The sequence below is a fragment of the Pleurodeles waltl genome, chromosome 9 (assembly GCF_031143425.1).
Source record: "Pleurodeles waltl isolate 20211129_DDA chromosome 9, aPleWal1.hap1.20221129, whole genome shotgun sequence".
In the NCBI taxonomy this organism is placed as follows: domain Eukaryota; kingdom Metazoa; phylum Chordata; class Amphibia; order Caudata; family Salamandridae; genus Pleurodeles; species Pleurodeles waltl.
Genome location: NC_090448.1, coordinates 946,920,621 through 946,939,927, shown reverse-complemented (window position 1 = coordinate 946,939,927; position 19,307 = coordinate 946,920,621). Strand labels below are relative to the sequence as shown.

Sequence of the window (19,307 nt, the reverse complement as noted above, 5' to 3'; positions counted from 1 at the left end):
GACGGCACACTGCAGGTAGTGGCAGTCAATCACGATGCTCCATAGAGCTCCATGGACCAGGTGACCGCAAAGCCAGGCTGCTCCGGACACCGACTCATGCTTCAAGCCCCCACCACCTCACCAGCCACCGCAAACGCTCTGCAGGAGCAACGAAAAATGATGGCGTCTCTTCGCATCTCTAAGTGTCTTTCTACAGCATCGCCGTTGGCTGAGCATAACCATATACAGATGTAGCAAATCTGACACAGCAAGAAGTAAGACAGTTACTGACTCAGGTAGTGTCTTTTTATAGGCGACTTTGATAGTTACGGTAGAAAATGATCCTGGGTCACCACTAAATGTGCATGCAGTAATAAAGGAAAATAGTCTACAGGCTATTATTGCTATCATGGGCAAAGCACCTACAAAAACAAATGAAATTCCATTTTGGATTGCCCATTAGGCTAACCAGTTGTACGCAGTCTATACTCATACAACATCCTAAGTCAATTTTGACCATGTGTCTTTCCCTTGGAATGGTACCACCGGTGGAGGACTGTAACACCTGGGGAACAGTATTTGTGAGTATTTACTGTACCTCACATGGTTCACCCTCCTTGGCAGTGTTATCAGATGCACAAATTGAGCACAGGGCTGAACCGGCCCTGAGTTTAGGGATGAATTTGATGCACAATTTCAAGACAGTCTCCTTGATAGTACTGAGTAATGTTCAAGAAAAAGCCACAGCTCCGGCAGTGCACCAGTGGTTGGTAAGTGGTTCCCCATCAGAATCTTGAAAGCGAACATCCAAAAATAACTTCAGAAGTTTACACCTTTGTGGATGTGACACCTTATGTTCATGGGCTTTTAAACTGAAACTCAAAGTTAAAATTAGGTTGAGGGTTCCAACAAGTAAGAAAGCCATTCCAGAGGCTAAAAGAGGCAGAAGAAGAAAAAGGTCTGGATCTCCCTAATTTTCAGAGTCCAGCAGTGACATAATAAAAAAAACAGATCAATATCTTTCCATTCTTTTCAGGACTCAGGGAGCATTGGCCACTTAAGCCTTTTGCGCCTCACAAACTGCAAAAAACGCAGATTGCGAGGCGCAAAAGGCCAAACGCGATACACAACCGCAAATTGGGAGTCGGTACCGACTCCCAATTTGTGGCTGCGACTCACAAATAGGAAGGGATGTTCCCTTCCTATTTGCGACCGCATCGCCATGCATGGTTGCTTTGGGATCGCAAATGCGGTCGCAAACCAACTCGCAGTTACCATCCACTTGAAGTGGATGGTAACTCATTCGCAAAAGGGAAGGGGACCCCATGGGACCCCTTCCCCTTTGTGAATGCCCCAAAAACTATTTTTTCAGAGCAGACAGTGGTCCCATGGACCACTGCCTACTCTGAAAAAAACGAAACTAAATGGTTTCGGTATTTTTTCTTTTTGCAGCTCGTTTTCCTTTAAGGAAAACGGGCTGCAAAAAGAAAAAAAAAACTGCTTTATTAAAAAAGCAGTTACGGACATGGTGGTCTGCTGTCTCCAGCAGGCCACCATCCCTGTGAGTGCCTAGACTCGCTATGGGGTCGCAAACTGCGACCCACCTCATAAATATTCATGAGGTGGGTCTTTACGACCCCATAGCGAGTCGCAGAAGGTGTCTGAGACACCTTTCTGCATCTCGTGTTGTGAGTTGCAATTTGCAAGTCGCTATGACTCGCAAATTGCAAGTCGCAATTTTTTACTTACCTACATCTGCCCCTTAGTTTGGTTTATTTCCCACTCCCATGGTAAGCTGTTGGATACTGTCCCCTTTTCGTGATCACGTGCTCCCCATTCTGCATTGTGATTAATTTTGACCTAATTATCCCGGAACATGTTCGTTCTTAAGATTTCTAATTTTTTCGCAGTTTTATATAGCTCAAACTCAACACAAGGGTATTGGAGCACTTTACATGAGCATTACATTACACAAGGACACATTCATTTTTGGTAGGCACCAGGAGATTAAGCGATTTGCCCACAATCACAGGATGTTGAGCCAATGCCCAGCCTTGAACCTGGTTCCCCAGCTCCAAAACTGGCAGGCCTGGCCGCTACGCCACACCCTCTCCCTATATATAAGATATCCACTTGATAGCCGGTGTTTGATCATTACATAATTCGGTTCACCCCCCCCATTTTATTTCCATATTGTTCGTCCCTCCTGGCTTTCCTGCTAACAGATCCATATATACCTCATGTGGTGCACATTTTAATCTCCTTAAACTATTTTCTTATTCCCCCCCCCCAGTGCAATCAAACACTTTTCTTCCCCTTTAGTATATCGGATACCCACTAGTCTTTCTTTCTTTCTTCCTTTCTTTCTTTCTTTCTTTCTTTCTTTCTTTCTTTCTTTCTTTCTTTCTTTCTTTCTTTCTTTTTTAAAGTACAGCTTTTTTTTCTCTTCTATGCTAACTATAGTAATGTTTAAAAAAAATGAAATAAATGTAAACGATATATCGAAGAAGGTAATCAAAACCACCTCGTAAAGTGTTTTATTATAAAAACAAATGTATTCGTTATTTAAACATAATGCACGATCAAAGAAAAACAAAATGAGTCCCTAGCACAAATGTATTTTTCGTTTACAAAATACATCTGTTTTTGTTAGCATGTGGATATGCTGTGTACTAAGTACTTTATTTTGTGGATGGAAATTACAGCAACACAAAATGTTTACTACCATCTGCCACATACAGTATAGTTGCTCACCAACACTTGGACAAGTATATGAAAAATAATTTACCAAACTGCATGATACAGTAGCCGGGGGTTTTACACTGCCCAGGAGTTAGTTTGCTCTCTTCAGCTTTTCGAAAAAACTCAAATAGCTATATAGCTCTTGCTGTGGTTGCTGAGTTTAACTTTTTCCGGGAAAATTATCTTAACAGAAATATCCTCACCACTGCTGGATTTCAGATAGCAATCTTTCTTCTTGCGTAGCAGGTGGCTATATTTAGCATTTGCCAGCCACATTTCACATTTGGAGAAAAATACTATACCTGTTGTCACTAATACCACAAGGCATGTGAGCAGGCCTAGTACAATGAAACATATCACTTGGCTTTTATTGAGAAAGGGGTGAGTGTGGTGAATAGTTTCCTTAACGGTTATCTTTAGCACTTCATGTTCTTGGTGTTGAACTGGTCTTGGATGTGACTGCAGATTGTGGCTCTGTACGTGTTTAATACCTACTTTCATGATGTGCATGGTTGTGTTTTTGTTATACCTGGTGCACCTATCCCCCATGAACTCTGGTTTACAAGTACATACAAACCCTCTCACTGGGTGCTCGTGGCAAGTTCCTTCATTTTGGCAGGGACTGCTCCCACAAAATAGTACTGGGCTTTTACATAATTCACCGGTGAAATGTGCAGGGCAATTGCACCGAAAGCCAGGGCCAGTGTTTTCACAAATCCCACCATTTCTACAAGGATTGGGTTTACAATTGTCTGAGCTGATTTCACAAAAAGTGCCAACAAATCCTGGTAGGCATTGGCATGTAGCTTGGGCAGCAAAGCCATTGGCATCAACACAAGTTCCTCCATTTTGACAGGGAGAGCTTAGGTAGAAATAAGAAAAAGAAAAGTAAATTATTAGCATGATTGAAACACTATCTTTGTATTTTATGAAAAATCTTAAACGATGTGTTTTTCAAGCAAACCTAAAAGCACTGTATTATTGGAAGCAACATATTTTTAATATTATTTCTATTGAACAGTTTAACATTCTGGTATTGTCGTAGTTTGGACTCTTGCTCTGGGCAAGACTGCTGGTTCAAGGATGACAGTACTTACGTTTGTAGGTGAATATGCCCATCCTACAACAAGTTGCAACTGTAGTCCCAACCCTTCTGGCTCACTGGCAGTACAACTCAAACTGTTAAAGATGATGTGTGGCAGTCTTTACGCATGGACTCAGAAATATGATATCTCAGGGAGTGTCGTGGTTAAACGGAGATTACCCCTTTCTCACAGATACATCATGTCTCAACCAAACACAGGCAATTACGAAGATGCAGTAATGTTTCAATAGTTTTTATTTAATACAATGTGGTAAATTGTATTGGCTGCAATGATTAGGATGACAAACAGTACAAGAGATAGAATGGTAAAGATGAGGGTCATGATTATGAAGACCCCCACCATCTTGTATTAGCATAGAAAGACATAAAGTGTATCATATGTCTGTGTATCCTATCATAATAGGCCTAACCTTCTACCTAGAGGAGAGCTGGGCATTTTAAACCTAATCTGCCAATGTCATGTCCCAGGAAGGAGCCTCCAACCCTGGTTACCTGGAGTGAGGGCTCAAGCTCAGACTTCGGAAGAGCACGAAGTCCAGGTCAGCATCAAGGCGATGTGCAGCATCGATAGCAGCGATTGTATCTGGTCGGAATACCTCTGATTATCTGTAAAGTGTGATGTATTTACACAGATCTCCTTGGACCCCTGACGTAGGTTGTTCCAAAACAATAGATAACACTGCATGCTTGGAACGGTAATTTCTAATGTGAGCACCTACAGTTTGTTTGTCTTTGTTGTATGAGTTGACGCCTTAGCGCGGTGACACTGGTAACATAACTCCAAACAAAAGAGCCTAACTATAAACCAGGCAGCCATCTTAGAAGTATTAATTAAATAAATGGTCTAAGATAGAGCAAGCTAAGTAGGTTAAAAGTCCCTAGGTGACTGGAGCACGAGTCTGAAGCCAAAGGCGAAGCTAACTCCTGTTATCCCATTAAAACAAACTAGAACTCACTACACCCTCACCATTGTCGTAACAAGTATGACGCCAGTACTGGCCGCCACTGAAGGTGAGGTAATCCAAAAGCTATGGAAGCTGTTCTGAACTAAAAGTGAAGCATAAAAACCAAAGTTAAAAACATAGTTAAAATTGAACATTTAAAACATACTAAAGAGACTTAAAGTCAACCATGACAAGCACAGCAGGTCAAAGTAACTCATTGTGGTGTGGAACTATAGTCATGATCTTGAAGACTAGCTCCGAAGTCACCTTGCAAAAAGTCATCAAAAAATGAGGCCAAACCATCTGATGTGAGATTGATCACTTGGGTGGATGGATTCACGGAGCAAAAGTGCGCAATAGTCTCATGTGCGGGTCCACTTGCGTCAGTGCCATTGTCCGTAGATGTTAGAACCAACTCGGAGTGTTCATAAGTGGCCTCGTGGATCAGCCTTAGTCTCATGGGGCACGACTGTTTATGAACCCTCATTGAGGACATCAGCAGTTCTGGGTCCACAGGAGATACTGGCAGGACAGCAAGACACACAATTGGCAAATGTTCGAAGAAGCACTATACGCAATGAAAGACCGGCTGCATGCACCAGAGGAGTGGTCGAAATGACAATGACCAATTGTACTCTAGTTCCTCCAGCAAGGAATCATTGAAGATCTGAACCATGTGTTCACGGCACAGTTGTGCTGGTGGCAGTGGCTCCATCACTTCGTGTAGCTGGAAAGACACAACCACTTCGAATCAGAAAAAACAGAGGTAGTATTCCGCCAAATAATGCCAAAATTATAGGAAAGCCACCAAACACACTTGAAAAGAGTGAATGGATGGCCGACGGGATGACTCAGAAGATAGCCTGGAAGACTGACACAAATCTAGACCTGACAGCCTTGAAGAAGTGGGCAATCCCACAAGTGCTCAATGCATTGAATATTCTGGATATAAGCTCACCAAAGTGCTTGGGGAAGTTGGTATTTAATAGGGATTGTATCTCAGCTGATGATCTCGCAATCTGGAGCACATACGTCTCTCTAGCGGATGGCAACGCGACCTGTTTCTGAAACAGTAGCGCCTTTAGTCTACTCAGCTTGTCGTAATTCACATTAATAGTATCAATGTGAGGCCACATTTCAGATACCTTTATATCTTGTGTGGGGGGACATAAAACATGTCTACAACACGTAACGACCTGAGAGACCAAAATTGTGTAGGCAATGCCTGGTCGCATACCACAACAGCTTTGATCGCTCAGCACCACGTAACTGCCATTGGTAAGTACATGAAATGCTGGTCAAATCAAAGAGACAGGAGTACCCTTCAGAAAACAGGCCAAGTTCGCAACCACCGCATTGCAGTGGCCGTGAAGGAACACTTGCTTGCAGATCATAGAATGACTAACAGTTGTCTCACAGTCGCTTTTGCTAAGAAAGACTTCTGTTTTGTCGTTCAGACATTTATAATCAAAAGGCAACTCCCACTCTTCCTTAATAAAGCTATCACCCAAACGCTCGTACCTGCCCACGGCAAGATGTTTCAAGCACTTCGAAAAACGAAAGGTGGATATGGGCAGATTAATAATGCCATGTACAAGCCAGACAGTCGAAGGACTCTCTGCAATCGTAAAAGGCAACTTTTCCCACTTTTCTATTTGAAGCATGGTGAAACTCGCTTCCCTTTTAGCCATTGTCTGTTGTTTCTCAGAGATATTAAAAGCAGCAAACAGTTCACTACCGTTAATGTATCTCCATGGAACACGCCCATTTTTCAATGTTTGTGATGTACAACCAAGCTGCATAATTGAATGCAGCTGACTTTGTCCATGGTATAAACAGGACATGTCTGACTAAATAATATCAATCGTAGATGACACTATATTTGTGAGCGAATACATTCTGTTGGACAGAGTGTTCATGCCGTTATCGACAACCGCCAAAGTTCTTTCTACGTTTTCCTTATCTATCTGCCTTAAACGTGCAGCGACTTCTATCTGAGAAAGTTTCCATATCTCATTATACATTGCATATACAAATCTTTTAGAGCGCTGTTTCCTAGGACCTAACAGGAAGTCCTGCATGTCTGTATTTTCACAAAGTGTGTTCAGGTGTTCCATAACTGTTGCTAACGTGTTAGACTGTACCCATCGTTGACACAGTTTATTCACACTGTACGTAGAGACTATCCCCGTGTGTTGGCCTGAGATGAAGCGAGGATCTGGCCGGCTAATCTTAAAACCCCATGAGGAATTTAAGAAACGATCCTGACATCCATTGGTGTCTATTGGCCAAACTAACCACCCTCCGGGACTGGAAAGTGAAGAATTATAGGTACCAGCCTGAACTTTTTAATCTAGCTCTTCCTCAGTGTTATTCAAAAAGAATTGCCAACCATTGAATTTAGCCGGTGTGGGGATACTGGGCGTGTTCATTTCTTTTATTTTTGTTAACCCGAGGCAGGACGTCTTTTGAACAGTGTCATTCCAAAAAATCATTTGTTCAGAAATCAGGCATGCCCTAAACAAGGCATCCCTACCCTGTATTTGCCAATCCTGTGTCCTTCATACACTCTTTAAATCAAAATTGTTCTTCCAGTGATCCTAACTTTCAATGGTAAGACGGGAAACAAAGGCACCTGAATATATACATTTTTTATCTGTTAGCAACATTTTCCTAATTTTTGAACAAGGCAATTTGAAAAAATATGACTAGGAGTTTCTTGAGCCATGCCCAGAAAAGTCAGTGAATTTTTCTAAATAACATAACTCTAAACAAAAGAGCCTAACTATCAACAAGGCAGCCATCTTAGAAGAATTAATTAAATAAATGGTCTAAGACCGAGCAAGCTAAGTAGGTTAAAAGTCACTAGGTGACAGGGGCATGAGTCTGCAAGCCAAAGGCTAAGCTAACTCCCGTTATCCCATTAAAACAAATTAAGATTCACTACAGTATTTAACATTCCCTGCTATTGGATGAAACATATTGGTGCTGTTAGAAACATTTAGGCCTGCTGCCTAGTTTAAGAAATGTGGACATTATCATTAATGCATAAGATATCCTGACATACTAGTTGTTAACAACAATAGTTTGATTCCTTTTAAAATCTAATTCTGACCATGGCTATATGTTAAGGGAGGAGGGAAGTTGGAAAGTCATGGACTTACTAATATTTCAGTTTTGTGAGCTGTAAGCTTCAGCGCCTTTTCATCTATGGAAAAGCCAATAGGTTCCATTTTGTTTTATCAGAATTATTGCGAACTTGCAGTTGGCTCACAGCCTCCAATTGTTTACCATTGGTTGCCTTTATTGTCATGTCTCTCAGTTGCTTACTTCTACTTCTATGTCTAGCCTTTCTCTTCTCTGTTTGTAGCTCCCCTGGAGCACATCCTCTTTACCATTCTTTTGATTTATAGCTTCCCACTACTCTCTTTTAGGGAATGACTTTTTTTCATTTTGGTTAAGCAATCCTTGAGTGTACAGTATGTGTTTTCCATCTCTCTCCCTTGTGTGCTTCTCCCAGTGCCAAATAACTGCCCCAACACTCTGTGTTGCTCTGTCTTAAGAGCTGCATTATCTCTCTCGTGTGTTCATCTCACCCAACCTCCATCATCCCCCTGCTTCATTTTGTTCTCTTCCTTGAGCACTTTTCCTCCATTCCCATAGAGCTCTTTCCCTTGGGTGCTGCTTGTTCTGTCTCTCAGGTGCTTCTCCAATTCAAACTCCCCAACCCCTTTCACTCCCTGTCGCTGTTTTCATCATATGCTTCTCTGTGCCCCATATGCTGCTCTCTCCCTCATGTGCAGTTTTTCCCCTCCTTTTCCCAACAATTATTTTTTATTTTGAGCTATTGCTCTAAAAGAAATTCTTGTTTTATACTGATCTAATTGGCATCTGCCATCAAAGCCAGTAGGTCCAAAAGGCAAGACCTAGGTCCTCATTATAACCTCGGCGGTCTTCTGAGAAGACAGCCGAGACTGCGGGAGCCAGAATACCCCCAGTGCTGGCGGTAGTTCTGGCTCCCCATTTTGACTTTTCTGCTCGGCCAGCGGATGGTAACAGTGTTCCCATCCGCAGGCCCAGCAGAAAAGTCTTATCAACATTGCTGCTGGCTCGTAATAGAGCCGACGACAATGCTGATGTGCAGTGGGTGCAGTAGCACCCGTCGCACATTTCACTGCCCGGAAATGCGTGATGGAGCTGTGCCTGGGGGCCCCTGCACTGCCCATGCCAAGTGCATGGGCAGGTCAGGGGCCCCCAGGGGCACCCCGAGTCCCCTTGCCGCCAGCCTTACCGTGGCGATGTCCACCATCGTGGACAGGCTGACGGTAAGGGGAGTCGAAATCCCCAGGGCAGCGCTGCTTACAGATTACGACCGCCCGGACCACCATGTTGGTATACCGCTGGTCCCGGCAGTATACCATAGCGGAAGCGACACAGGTAAAATGAGGCAGGAAGTACCGCCAGCCTCTTGGCGGTACTACCGCCACAATAGCCCTGGCAGTCACCGACTGCCAGGGTTATATTGAGGGCCCTATTGTCTTTGTATATGCTGCTTGGTAAAATCATGAACTAAGCTAACAGGACTAGTAAATAAATAACAGTGTTTGGATGCTTTGTATGCAGACGTCCATCTATTCACCCACTCATTCATTCATCCTTTCACTTATGCATTTATTCCTTTACCATTGACTTATTCTTGCATTCGCTCACTAGCAATCTATAAAGAAATGTCAAGAAAGAAGCACTTTGAGTTATGCAATAATGAGAAAGATTTATTGTCTCTGCTGGTAGGTTGAGGCTTGTGAAAGTGCTTTCAGTATTGTGCAGCTATTGGTCTTTCAGAGATGATAGTCCATGGGATAGCATGAACCGCTACTTTGATGGGTTGAAGAGAGTTGCTGGCAATAAGAGACTGCAAGTTTCTGAGAGGTGGAAGAGTACTGCTGGTAGTGTGTAACTGCTTCTCTGAGAGTGGTGTGAAAGTGCTATCAGTAGTCTGTAACTGCTTGTGAGGGGTGTGGGTGCTTTTGGTAGTGTGCAACTGCTAGTTTGTGAGGGTTCTGAGCGTGTTTTCTATGGTGTGACTGCTAGGTCCAGACTTACTGAAGGCATGTGTTGCCCTTGCACCATGCAAGAGGACGTAAGGACAACGCAAGCCCATAAGTGATATTTACTATCTGACGCAGAGCCACCCTGCATGGCTCTGTGTGGCATAGTAAATCTGGAGTAAAGCAAGACAGTTCAAGTTGCTGCCTTGCCTTACTCTGCCCTGGGAAGGCATTCAATGGGAGGAGCATTGATGTTCCTACGTATCCACCCAAGATTGCTTACGCATTTTCAGACGTACAACCAATAGCCAAAATGCTATGCTTTCGCAGAGGAGGTGTAATGAGGAGAAATATGTGTATTTCTCTTTTTTTCTCTGTCTATGTGGTGCTGAAGAATGAAGCAAACGTAGAAAAAATGCAGAATGCTGCACACATAAAAAGAGGATTGGTTCTGTATTCCTGAACAAAAACAATCCTGCCTGCATGCAGGCACCCTTGCATCATTGTGCAAGGGTGCCTGCATTGGCAGCCACTAGTGTGCCAGCACAGACAGAGAGCAGGCATGTGCCATATCTTAATAGATATGATGCATTCATGCCCTCTCCATTTGATGCAGCTCAGTGCAGAAAGTTGTCTTGCTGCATTGCACTGCATCAATTGTTAGTAAATCACTCCCTTAGTCTTTTAGGGCACAAGTTTTTGAGCCTGCTCATAATAGTGTGACAGTGTGGGCTTGGAGTACAGACATCTAACCAATGGTTAATACTGAAAACTACTAAGGGAGCGGAGTCAGGTCAGGATCAAGAAGGCCAGTTCCTGTTGCAGTGCTTGCTCTACACTGGGACCAAACCTGTTGTTTCCTTGCTCCTGGGCTGCCTTGACCCCAACAACTGAGCGACATGTCCTCTGAACAGATTGGGTACCCACTGTGGGAGTCTTGGGGACCACCGACTTTTTGCTAAGGAAGGTGCACTCTGACTAAGCTGTACCTCGATGATGACTGGGAGGAACTGCGTTCTTGCCATTGCCCAGAAGTACACTAGTGAAGAGAGAGCAGGGGGTTGCCCTGTGATTGGCAATGAAAACCAAATGGTTTGACCAGTGCCCTTGCCGCCTTCAGGCTTTACCCCCCCCCCCCCACTCCTAGCACACCTCACAGCAGCCAGGTCAGCATCCCTACTGGCTCAAGGCCTATGAGGTGGAGGCTGTAGGAGTCACATGGAATGTGCAAACTGAGGGCAGCATTGAGATTGCCCCTAGGAGACGAGCACTGGATGGTGCCCTCAGCTCATTGCCAGTCAGTATGGACTGTGGGTGGCTGGGGAGCTCATCATCCAATAATCATTGTCACATTCTGAGACTCTCCCCTGTTGGTTACTTGCTTCATGGGGTAAGGAGCCTTGGTTCTACTGATCATGGAACTAAGGGCTTTTGGATTGCATTTTGAGGCATTTGGGAGGCTAAACTCGAGTGCTACTGACACACTGGGTTGACTGAATTGGCACCCTCCACCCTTATAGTGTGACCATGTAAAGTGGACATTGCGGGCAGTTGTGATGTGGCATCTATTTTGAGAGGATGACTGTGCCTAAAGAACCAGGTTGGACATGGCTATATGCCTATGATATCCTGACTTACAGCCCCACAGAGTCCTCCAGTAGAACTACAGATATGAGTGCCCACCTGCAACACAGTCCTTGAATTGACTCCCAATCAAATTGAATACATAAGGCTCAGTTTTGCCATCACAATGGGCGTAAAGTGTTCCTAGTTCCTTTGCCTTCCAACCCAGCATAGGCAACCTACGTAAGGGCAAATGCTCCACTCCAAAGGTAAAGCAACTCAACAGCTCTTTTTTTCAGAGGCAGTGGCCAGCCAGGTGCTCTCCCACCACAACAGGTTGGCTTGCCTCCATAAAGACGACAATGAACTTGGTCCGTGAGGTCACAAACATGACTGCCAGGAACCTTAAATCAAAGAGAGCTGAACTTAATTCATTTCAGACAACAACTTGCAACAACAGATCCTAAGGTTATGGCTCTGAAAGACCTCGTAGACACCTGCAACAACAAACCAGATGTGGGCCATTACCTCTGGCAGCTCCAGAAGAAGTAGGTTGATTTTGAGAACCCCAGTAGTAGGAACAATGTCCATGTTATGGGAGTCCCAGAGGGGGCAGAGGAATTGGATATTGAAGGGTTCTTAGCCACCTTCTTAAATATCTCCACCAGCCTGGTGTTCTCGCCTCCCCTGGAATTACAGAGTACACTGCATACACACTTGCACAGACAGCATTAGTACAGCTTTATGGCCAACAACTGCGTGTTCCCTTCAAAACCATCAATCTCAACAGTTCATCATGGCTGCGAAGAAGAACAATGGCCCTTTTTTCTACAAAGACTCCAGAAGTTACATTGCTGTGGATATCTCTCAGGACATGATGCTCCATAGACATAAATTCTTAGCTCTACGACCATATCTCTGAAAACAGGACATTTGATGCTTCTTACCATTAATGGATTTCATAGTGAAGTTGCTGAACCTGAGGACCTGAAACAATCCCTTGACATGCTGAATGTGGGAGAAATGTACAGGTACACCCAGGGGAACCCCATGAACATTGCTGCATCCCTTCCACCTGCTAAGCCGCCCACTGTTGCTCCGGATCAAGATGACTCTGTGTCAGAAAGACAGCGCTTAGAGACTGTTATTAAAAGAAAGTGGAAGAGAGGGGACACTAGGGTCCCTCCTAGACCTGGCGCTAAAGAAGGAGGCAGAGACAAATCCTGATCATTGAAGACGTCAAGTACTAGGGGGCTGTTGCATGTTCAGGAGGGGAAGATACATTTCAGTGTTGGCAGGCTTGGCAGACGTCTGGACTGAGGTTGACCGGATAAGGTCCAACAATACCTGCATGAACGCTCTTCTGTGACAGTGTGAGACTGGGAAGTGAGCTGTCACCATTTCACTGGAGGCAAGATGGACAGAAAACTGAGAGGTTCCTCTTTAGATACGAGACCTAGCCTTTCAGGGGCATGCTACTGCCACTATTTGCTGTAAATTGTTTGCTGTTTGCCGTTTACTTTGCTCTGCATTCTTATTACTATTGTGGTTGAATGGGAGACCACTCGTTCCCTGCAAGGGTCCCAGGGACAACTGGTGTATTCTACCTCACAGTCCATTTGGTGCCTGGGGAGGCGCATGAGAGATTGGAGTAAACAAGCCTATTCAAAGTAGATATGGTTTGGGTGATTGTCACCACAGTGTGTTTCAGAATATAGGCCCTCATTATGACCCTGGTGGTAAATCCTGCTTACTGCCATGCTGACGGCCGGGGTAAATCCCGCTTACCGCCACGCTGACGGCCACCAACTTACTGCCACGGCAGTGGATATCCGTTCACCAAATTATGACACACACACACTAATCTGACCGAAAATCAACCACAGACACATATCCGCCAGACCAAAGGTCAGTGATAAAGTGGCGGTATAAAAAACCACACTGTTACGCCAACAGAAAACTGCCCACCACATTATGACCCATGAATCACCATGGCGGACATTCAACGGCGGTAAACCATTGGTGGTACACACTGCCGAGCTCACAATGGACATCCACAGACAAAACACCACATTGGACAATTCAAACAACACACACCTGACACCCATACACACACCACACCCATACACCCACGCCACTATAAAACACACACCCACATTACCCACAATCCCTTACGAATACAAATCATTGGCATGAGACTGACACCAAGACCACTGCCACAACTACATACACACACCACATACACCCATACATCCCTCACGCACCCCACTTCACACACCCCAACACAACCTCACCAACACACATCACATAACACCCATGGCACCACAAAGGCACCCCCGTTTCACTGAGGAGGAGTTAAAGGTCATGGTGGAGGAAATTGTGAGGGTACAGCCACAGCTGTTTGGAGCTCAGGTAAGATATCTATAGCAAGGAAGATGGAGCTATGGCGGAGAATCATCGTGTGACAGCACCCCAGAACAAGGGAAGACAGCAGAAAGAGGTGGAACGACCTACGGGGGAAGGTACATTTCATAGCAGCAAGACACCAGCTCTCAATACAAAGGACTGGTGGTGGACCCCCACCTCCTCCCCCACAACTCACAGCATGGGAGGAGCAAGTCTTGGCAATACTGCATCCTGAGGGCCTGGCCGGAGTCAGAGGAGGACTGGACTCTGGTAAGTCAACTCTCTACCATCACACCACTACATCCCACACACTCCAAAATCACATCTCCTCAATCCAAATGCCAAACCCTGCATGCTGTACCAATGCATGGACACCCCTCACAGCCCTACATGGACATTCATCACTAAAGCATGCACAGCATAGAGAACTAACAATCCCACCATACACCAACATACACAAGTAAAAGCTGGCAGGGCAACACTAACCATAGAGGGGAAGCCAGGGATGTACTATATGTAATACACACTAACCATAATACATCATTTACATCCCCACAGGTACCTCCGCCAATGTCACCGGAGAGGAGGTGCCAGTCTCCCAACTGAAGAAGCCCACAGTGATGACAGTAACTCTGGTCTTCAGGATCTGGACGATATACCTGGCCCATTAGGGACTACTGGACAGCCGGTTATCCAAGCCCAGTCACAGACCACCACAGAGCCTCCCCCATCAGGAAACAACATCACAGCACCCACCCAGCATCTCCAAACCTCTGTCCCTAGGACAAATCAATCAGCAGTGTGCCCACATGTACAGAGAACCCAGGCCACACCTTGCACACAACACAATCAAGGACCTGGGGTCAGTGGCAGTGGGCACACGGTTCAGGGGACAGAGGCACAGGCCAACAAGGACACTGGGAGGACTGCAGTGAGCCAGGGGGAGGACAGGCCCAGGAAACTGACTCTCCAGGAGGCGCTGTCTGAGATCCTGGGAGCCTATCAACATTCCTAGGACACGATGGGCCAGATCCTAGACAACGTGCAGGAGAACAGGTGGCTGCAGGAGCGACAGTACCAGGAGATCAGGGAGGACTTGCAGGCCATCAACAACACCCTGATCACCATAGCAGGGGTGCTGGCAGACATGACCAACATTATGAGGGAGGCAGTATCACACCAGCGGGCCCCTGCCACTAGCCAGTCATCTGAACAGCCTTCCACTTCTGCTGCCGCTAGTGGCCAGGAGGCCACGCCACAGGACTCACAGGCCAACAGCACCCCTCCACCTGCAGAAGGTGAACCACCTCGCAAACATTCCCTGCGATCCAGACAGGAGCCAGAGACGCTTGCCAAGACCCCCACCAGGAAATGAGACTCTCCTGGTTGTCACCCTTGTGTTCCACTCAGTCAACCTGTACACCTTGAACTGCCATTGCTCCCCTTCCTATGTCCCCATGAACAATGCACCTGTGCTACAAACAGACTGGAACAATACCCTGGACTTTCCTCCATCATCACCCCATCCCATTGCACTTTCCCCTCTATATATTAGCACTACAATAAACACCCTTTGATATTAATCTTTTTCGAGCATGTCATGTATTTCAAATATGTATTGATTGAAAAAGGTACAACCATTGCAAATGAACTGCACATAGAATGAGCACAGAATTAATGACCTGTAGCTGGCTGTTGTGATCACTTCAGGAGTATTTGTCAAATCACCAACATCTGCAAAATGAATAGCCAGAGGGAATAGTAAGTGGGTATAGAAGTGGGAAAAACCAGCATGCCAATGCCACACAGAATACAACCAAAGTCATTGAAATGTAAAGTTGTACTGTCTCACTTTTGTTTAATTGGAAGTACTGACAGGCTACAGATGTTCTTTTGTCCACATCCTCATCTTCTACCTCCTCATCCTCACTGTCCACAGAGTCCACTGCTGCCACAGGGGCATCTCCAGTCTCCTCCTCCTGCAGAAAAGGGACATGGCGTCTGAGGGCCAGGTTGTGCAACATGCAGCATGCCACCACTATCTCGCAGACCCTTGTGGGTGAGTAGCACAGGGATCCACATGTTAGATGTAGGCACCAGAATCTGGCCTTCAGGATGCCAAAAGTCCTTTCAATGATCCCTCTGGTTCGCCCATGTGCCTCATTATAACATTCTTCTACCCTTGTCCTGGCATTCCTCACAGGGGTCAGCAGCCATGATAGGTTTGGGTACCCAGTCACCTGCAAATATTGAGGGACAACATTTAGCCACACACTATCACATATGGCCAACACCATAGGCATACACCAACATATACTGGATGGGAACCAGGGCTCACCTATTAGCCACACCCTGTGCCTCTGTAGTTGGGCCACCACATTTGGGATGCTGCTATTCCTTAGAACAAAGGCATCATGCACCGACCCAGGATACTTAGCATTGACGTGGGAGATATACTGGTCCACCAAGCACACCATCTGCACATTCATAGAGTAGAAACTGTTCATTCCCGTGGGTGGGGGGACAAATGCCATATGTGTTCCGTCAGTCGCCCCTATTTTATTGGGGATATGTCCCATTGCATAAAACCTGGCCTTCACAGCGCCAAATCCTCAACCTGGGGGAATGCAATGTAGCTGCACATGTGTTTTATCGGGGCAGACAACACTCTTGTCAGCACTATTGAGAAGATGGGCTGTAACGATCCTGCTGGCAAGCCTACTGTCACTTGGAAAGAGCCAGTTGCCAGGAAATGGAGAAGTGATAGCACTTGCACAAGACGGGGTATCCCAGTAGGAAGATGGATAGCTGATGTCAGGTCAGGTTCCAATTGGGCATACAGCTCTGTGATTGTGGCCAAGTCCAGTCTATAGGTGAGTATTATGTGCATATCCTCCAGTGTAGCCAAGTCCACCAGGGGTCTCTACATGGGGTTCTGTCTCCATCTCCTATTCATTAGCAGCGGAAAGTATCTAAGGGACAAAAGATTGACAAGGCTGCCACAAACTAAACAATAGAGCCACAACAGTAGTCTGCAATCTGTAAACATGTTATGGGACAGTGTGATATATCAAGTATGTGCTTATTTATCCTGTGACACAGCATTATTCCATAGGTCTGCCCCCCCCGAAATGGCGTCCGTCGGTCCTGTGTGGAGGGACAAGTGGAAGTGAAGTAATGCCCTGATGTTGTGCACTGTGGTGGGAGGCGGTTGGGAACCGTCGTACAATTCCTCATTGGTTAATATTGGGCCCGATGGGTTACAGTGGTCAATAGTGATCTACGCCGGTGGTGACGGTATGCACTGTGGCAGACGTGACCGCCATTTTCTATCTGATCCCTCACTTATTTCCTGACCTTCCATAGGAGAAGACCTACACTGCATGTGCTGCTGTGACCTGTGTCTGGAACCTACCATGGCCTGTGTGACCGGGGAAAGGGCCCCAGCCTTCACCTCAGAGGAATTGGAGAGACTGGTGGATGGATCCTACCCCAGTACGGACTGCTGTATAAGCCTCCAGACCAACAGGTGAGTACACTGTGGGCACGATGCATGTGCATTAATGTATGGAGGTGTGTGTGAAGGCATCACGTAAGGGGGGAGGGATGTCCTCTTGGCTGGGAGCACATTGAGTGCTGGGCTATGTGTGTGCCAACAGTGATGGAATGGGTATGGTGGGTCATTCGTGTTACATGCTGGACTGTTTGTTGAATGGTGTTCTCTTGTCTGTATTCCCTCTGCAGGTCTGCGCCCATCAAAAGAAGGGTATATGGAGTGCCATCGCCAAGGAGGTGCAGACCCTGGGGGTCTATAGCAGGCAGAGCACCCACTATCAGAAACGGTGGGAGGACCTGAGATGGCCTCTCAACGAGGAAGGGGTGTCCGTCGACCTGAGATGGCCTTACAATGAGGAAGGGGTGTCTGTCGAACCTTGACCCCCGTGATGGCCCACATACTGTCAGTGGCCTATCCAGAGGTGGATGGGTGCTTGAGAGCATCACAGCAGCCACAAGGGGGCAAGTACAGTGGCCATCTTTGAAGGAAACGGCTGGAGGGGTAGTATCCGGGTGGTGGGTGTGTGTCAGTGGGTGCCCCTAGGCCAAGCCAGACATAGCAGCGTAGGCCCACAGGTGGCTAAGAGTCTGAAGGGGAAATACTGCCTACCTAGCTTGTTAGCTTCCACTACTGGTCAGGGTTGCATATGTCCCAGATGTGCTGCAGTTGGCGGTGTGTGCTCCTCCTCATGCCTTGGTGGCTAGCAATATCACTGGTAGTGCAATGCATAGTGCGTAGGCCTGTACCCTGTGTGTGAGGGTGCTCTGTACGCCAATGGTGGTGTTGGTGCAGTCATTGACCCAGTGTATCCTTTGTCTCTCTCCCCCCTCTCTTGTGTTGTCATCCTGTCCTTATGTGCATTAGCATCATCTGGTGGAGGACCAGAGGCACCGGTGATGGAGGGAGCTGCATCTCACAAGACTTTGGATGCCGAGTCCACCGACGCTGAGGGCTCCAGTGGGACGGAGGGCGAGGGGAGCACCACGGCAGAGACTGGAGGGGACAATACAGACTCTGATACCTCCTCCGATGGGAGCTCCCTGGTGGTGGCAAACACATCTGTGACCAGAAGCCCCTCAGCGAGTTACCCGTGCCCGCTGACCCAGGAAGGTGGGCATCCTCAGGCCCTGCCCCAGTGAGTCCTGCTGCCTTGAGTGAGGAGGCTATTGACCTCCTGAGATCCATCTGTATAGGGCAGTCAACCATTGTGAATGCCATCCAGTGGCTGGCAGCCCAGATGCAGCAGTCTAATGCATTCCTGGAGGGCATTCACAGTGGATTGGCGACCCAACAGAGATCGATCCAGGCTCTGGCCTCCTCTCTAATGGCAGCCATTGACCCTGTTTCAACCGTCCCCCCTTCAGCTACCACTTCCCAGTCCCATTCTCCTCAACCCCAACCCGTCCCAAGCACACAGCCAGACGAGCATGCACACAGGACAACACCCAAGAGTGTCATAGGCAAACACAAGCACCACACTTCATCCCACAGGCACACACACAAGCACCATTCATTTGCAGACACTACAACATCCACAGTCTCCACTGTCTCCCCCTCCTCCTCCTCTACCTCTCACCCAGTTACGTCCACACTCACACCTGCAAGCACTACATCAATATCCACTACCATCATCATCATCACACCAAGCAGAACACACACCTCACTGGCAGACACCTCCACAACATCCATGCACACGTCCCTTGTGTCCTGTCCCACCATGTCTGTTCCCCCTCCTAAAGTACACAAACGCAAGCACTCAGACACCCACCAGCCATCCACCTCACAACAGCATCCAACCCATGCACCTGCACCCAAATCCAGCAGACAAACACATCCAACAACCACTCCCTCATCCTCCACTCCCATTACTTCTCCATCTTCCCACCCCAATGTCCCTGAAAAGCTTTTCCTTTCCTAGATTGACCTCTTCCCTCCGCCTCCCCCCTCGTCCTGCACATATGGCC

The 19,307-nt window shown here is 46.6% G+C and overlaps 1 protein-coding gene across 1 annotated transcript in view; it reads right to left on the bottom strand.

Moving 5' to 3' along the window:
• Positions 1-2,480: 2,480 nt before the first annotated feature.
• The window catches only part of DLK1 (delta like non-canonical Notch ligand 1), a 147,328-nt gene continuing 130,501 nt past the window's right edge, over positions 2,481-19,307 (bottom strand). The window contains exon 5 of the mRNA XM_069208341.1: positions 2,481-3,583. Within this exon, the coding sequence (XP_069064442.1) occupies positions 2,845-3,583 (739 nt within the window). The 3' untranslated portion in view covers positions 2,481-2,844. The remainder of the gene's footprint in view (positions 3,584-19,307) is intronic.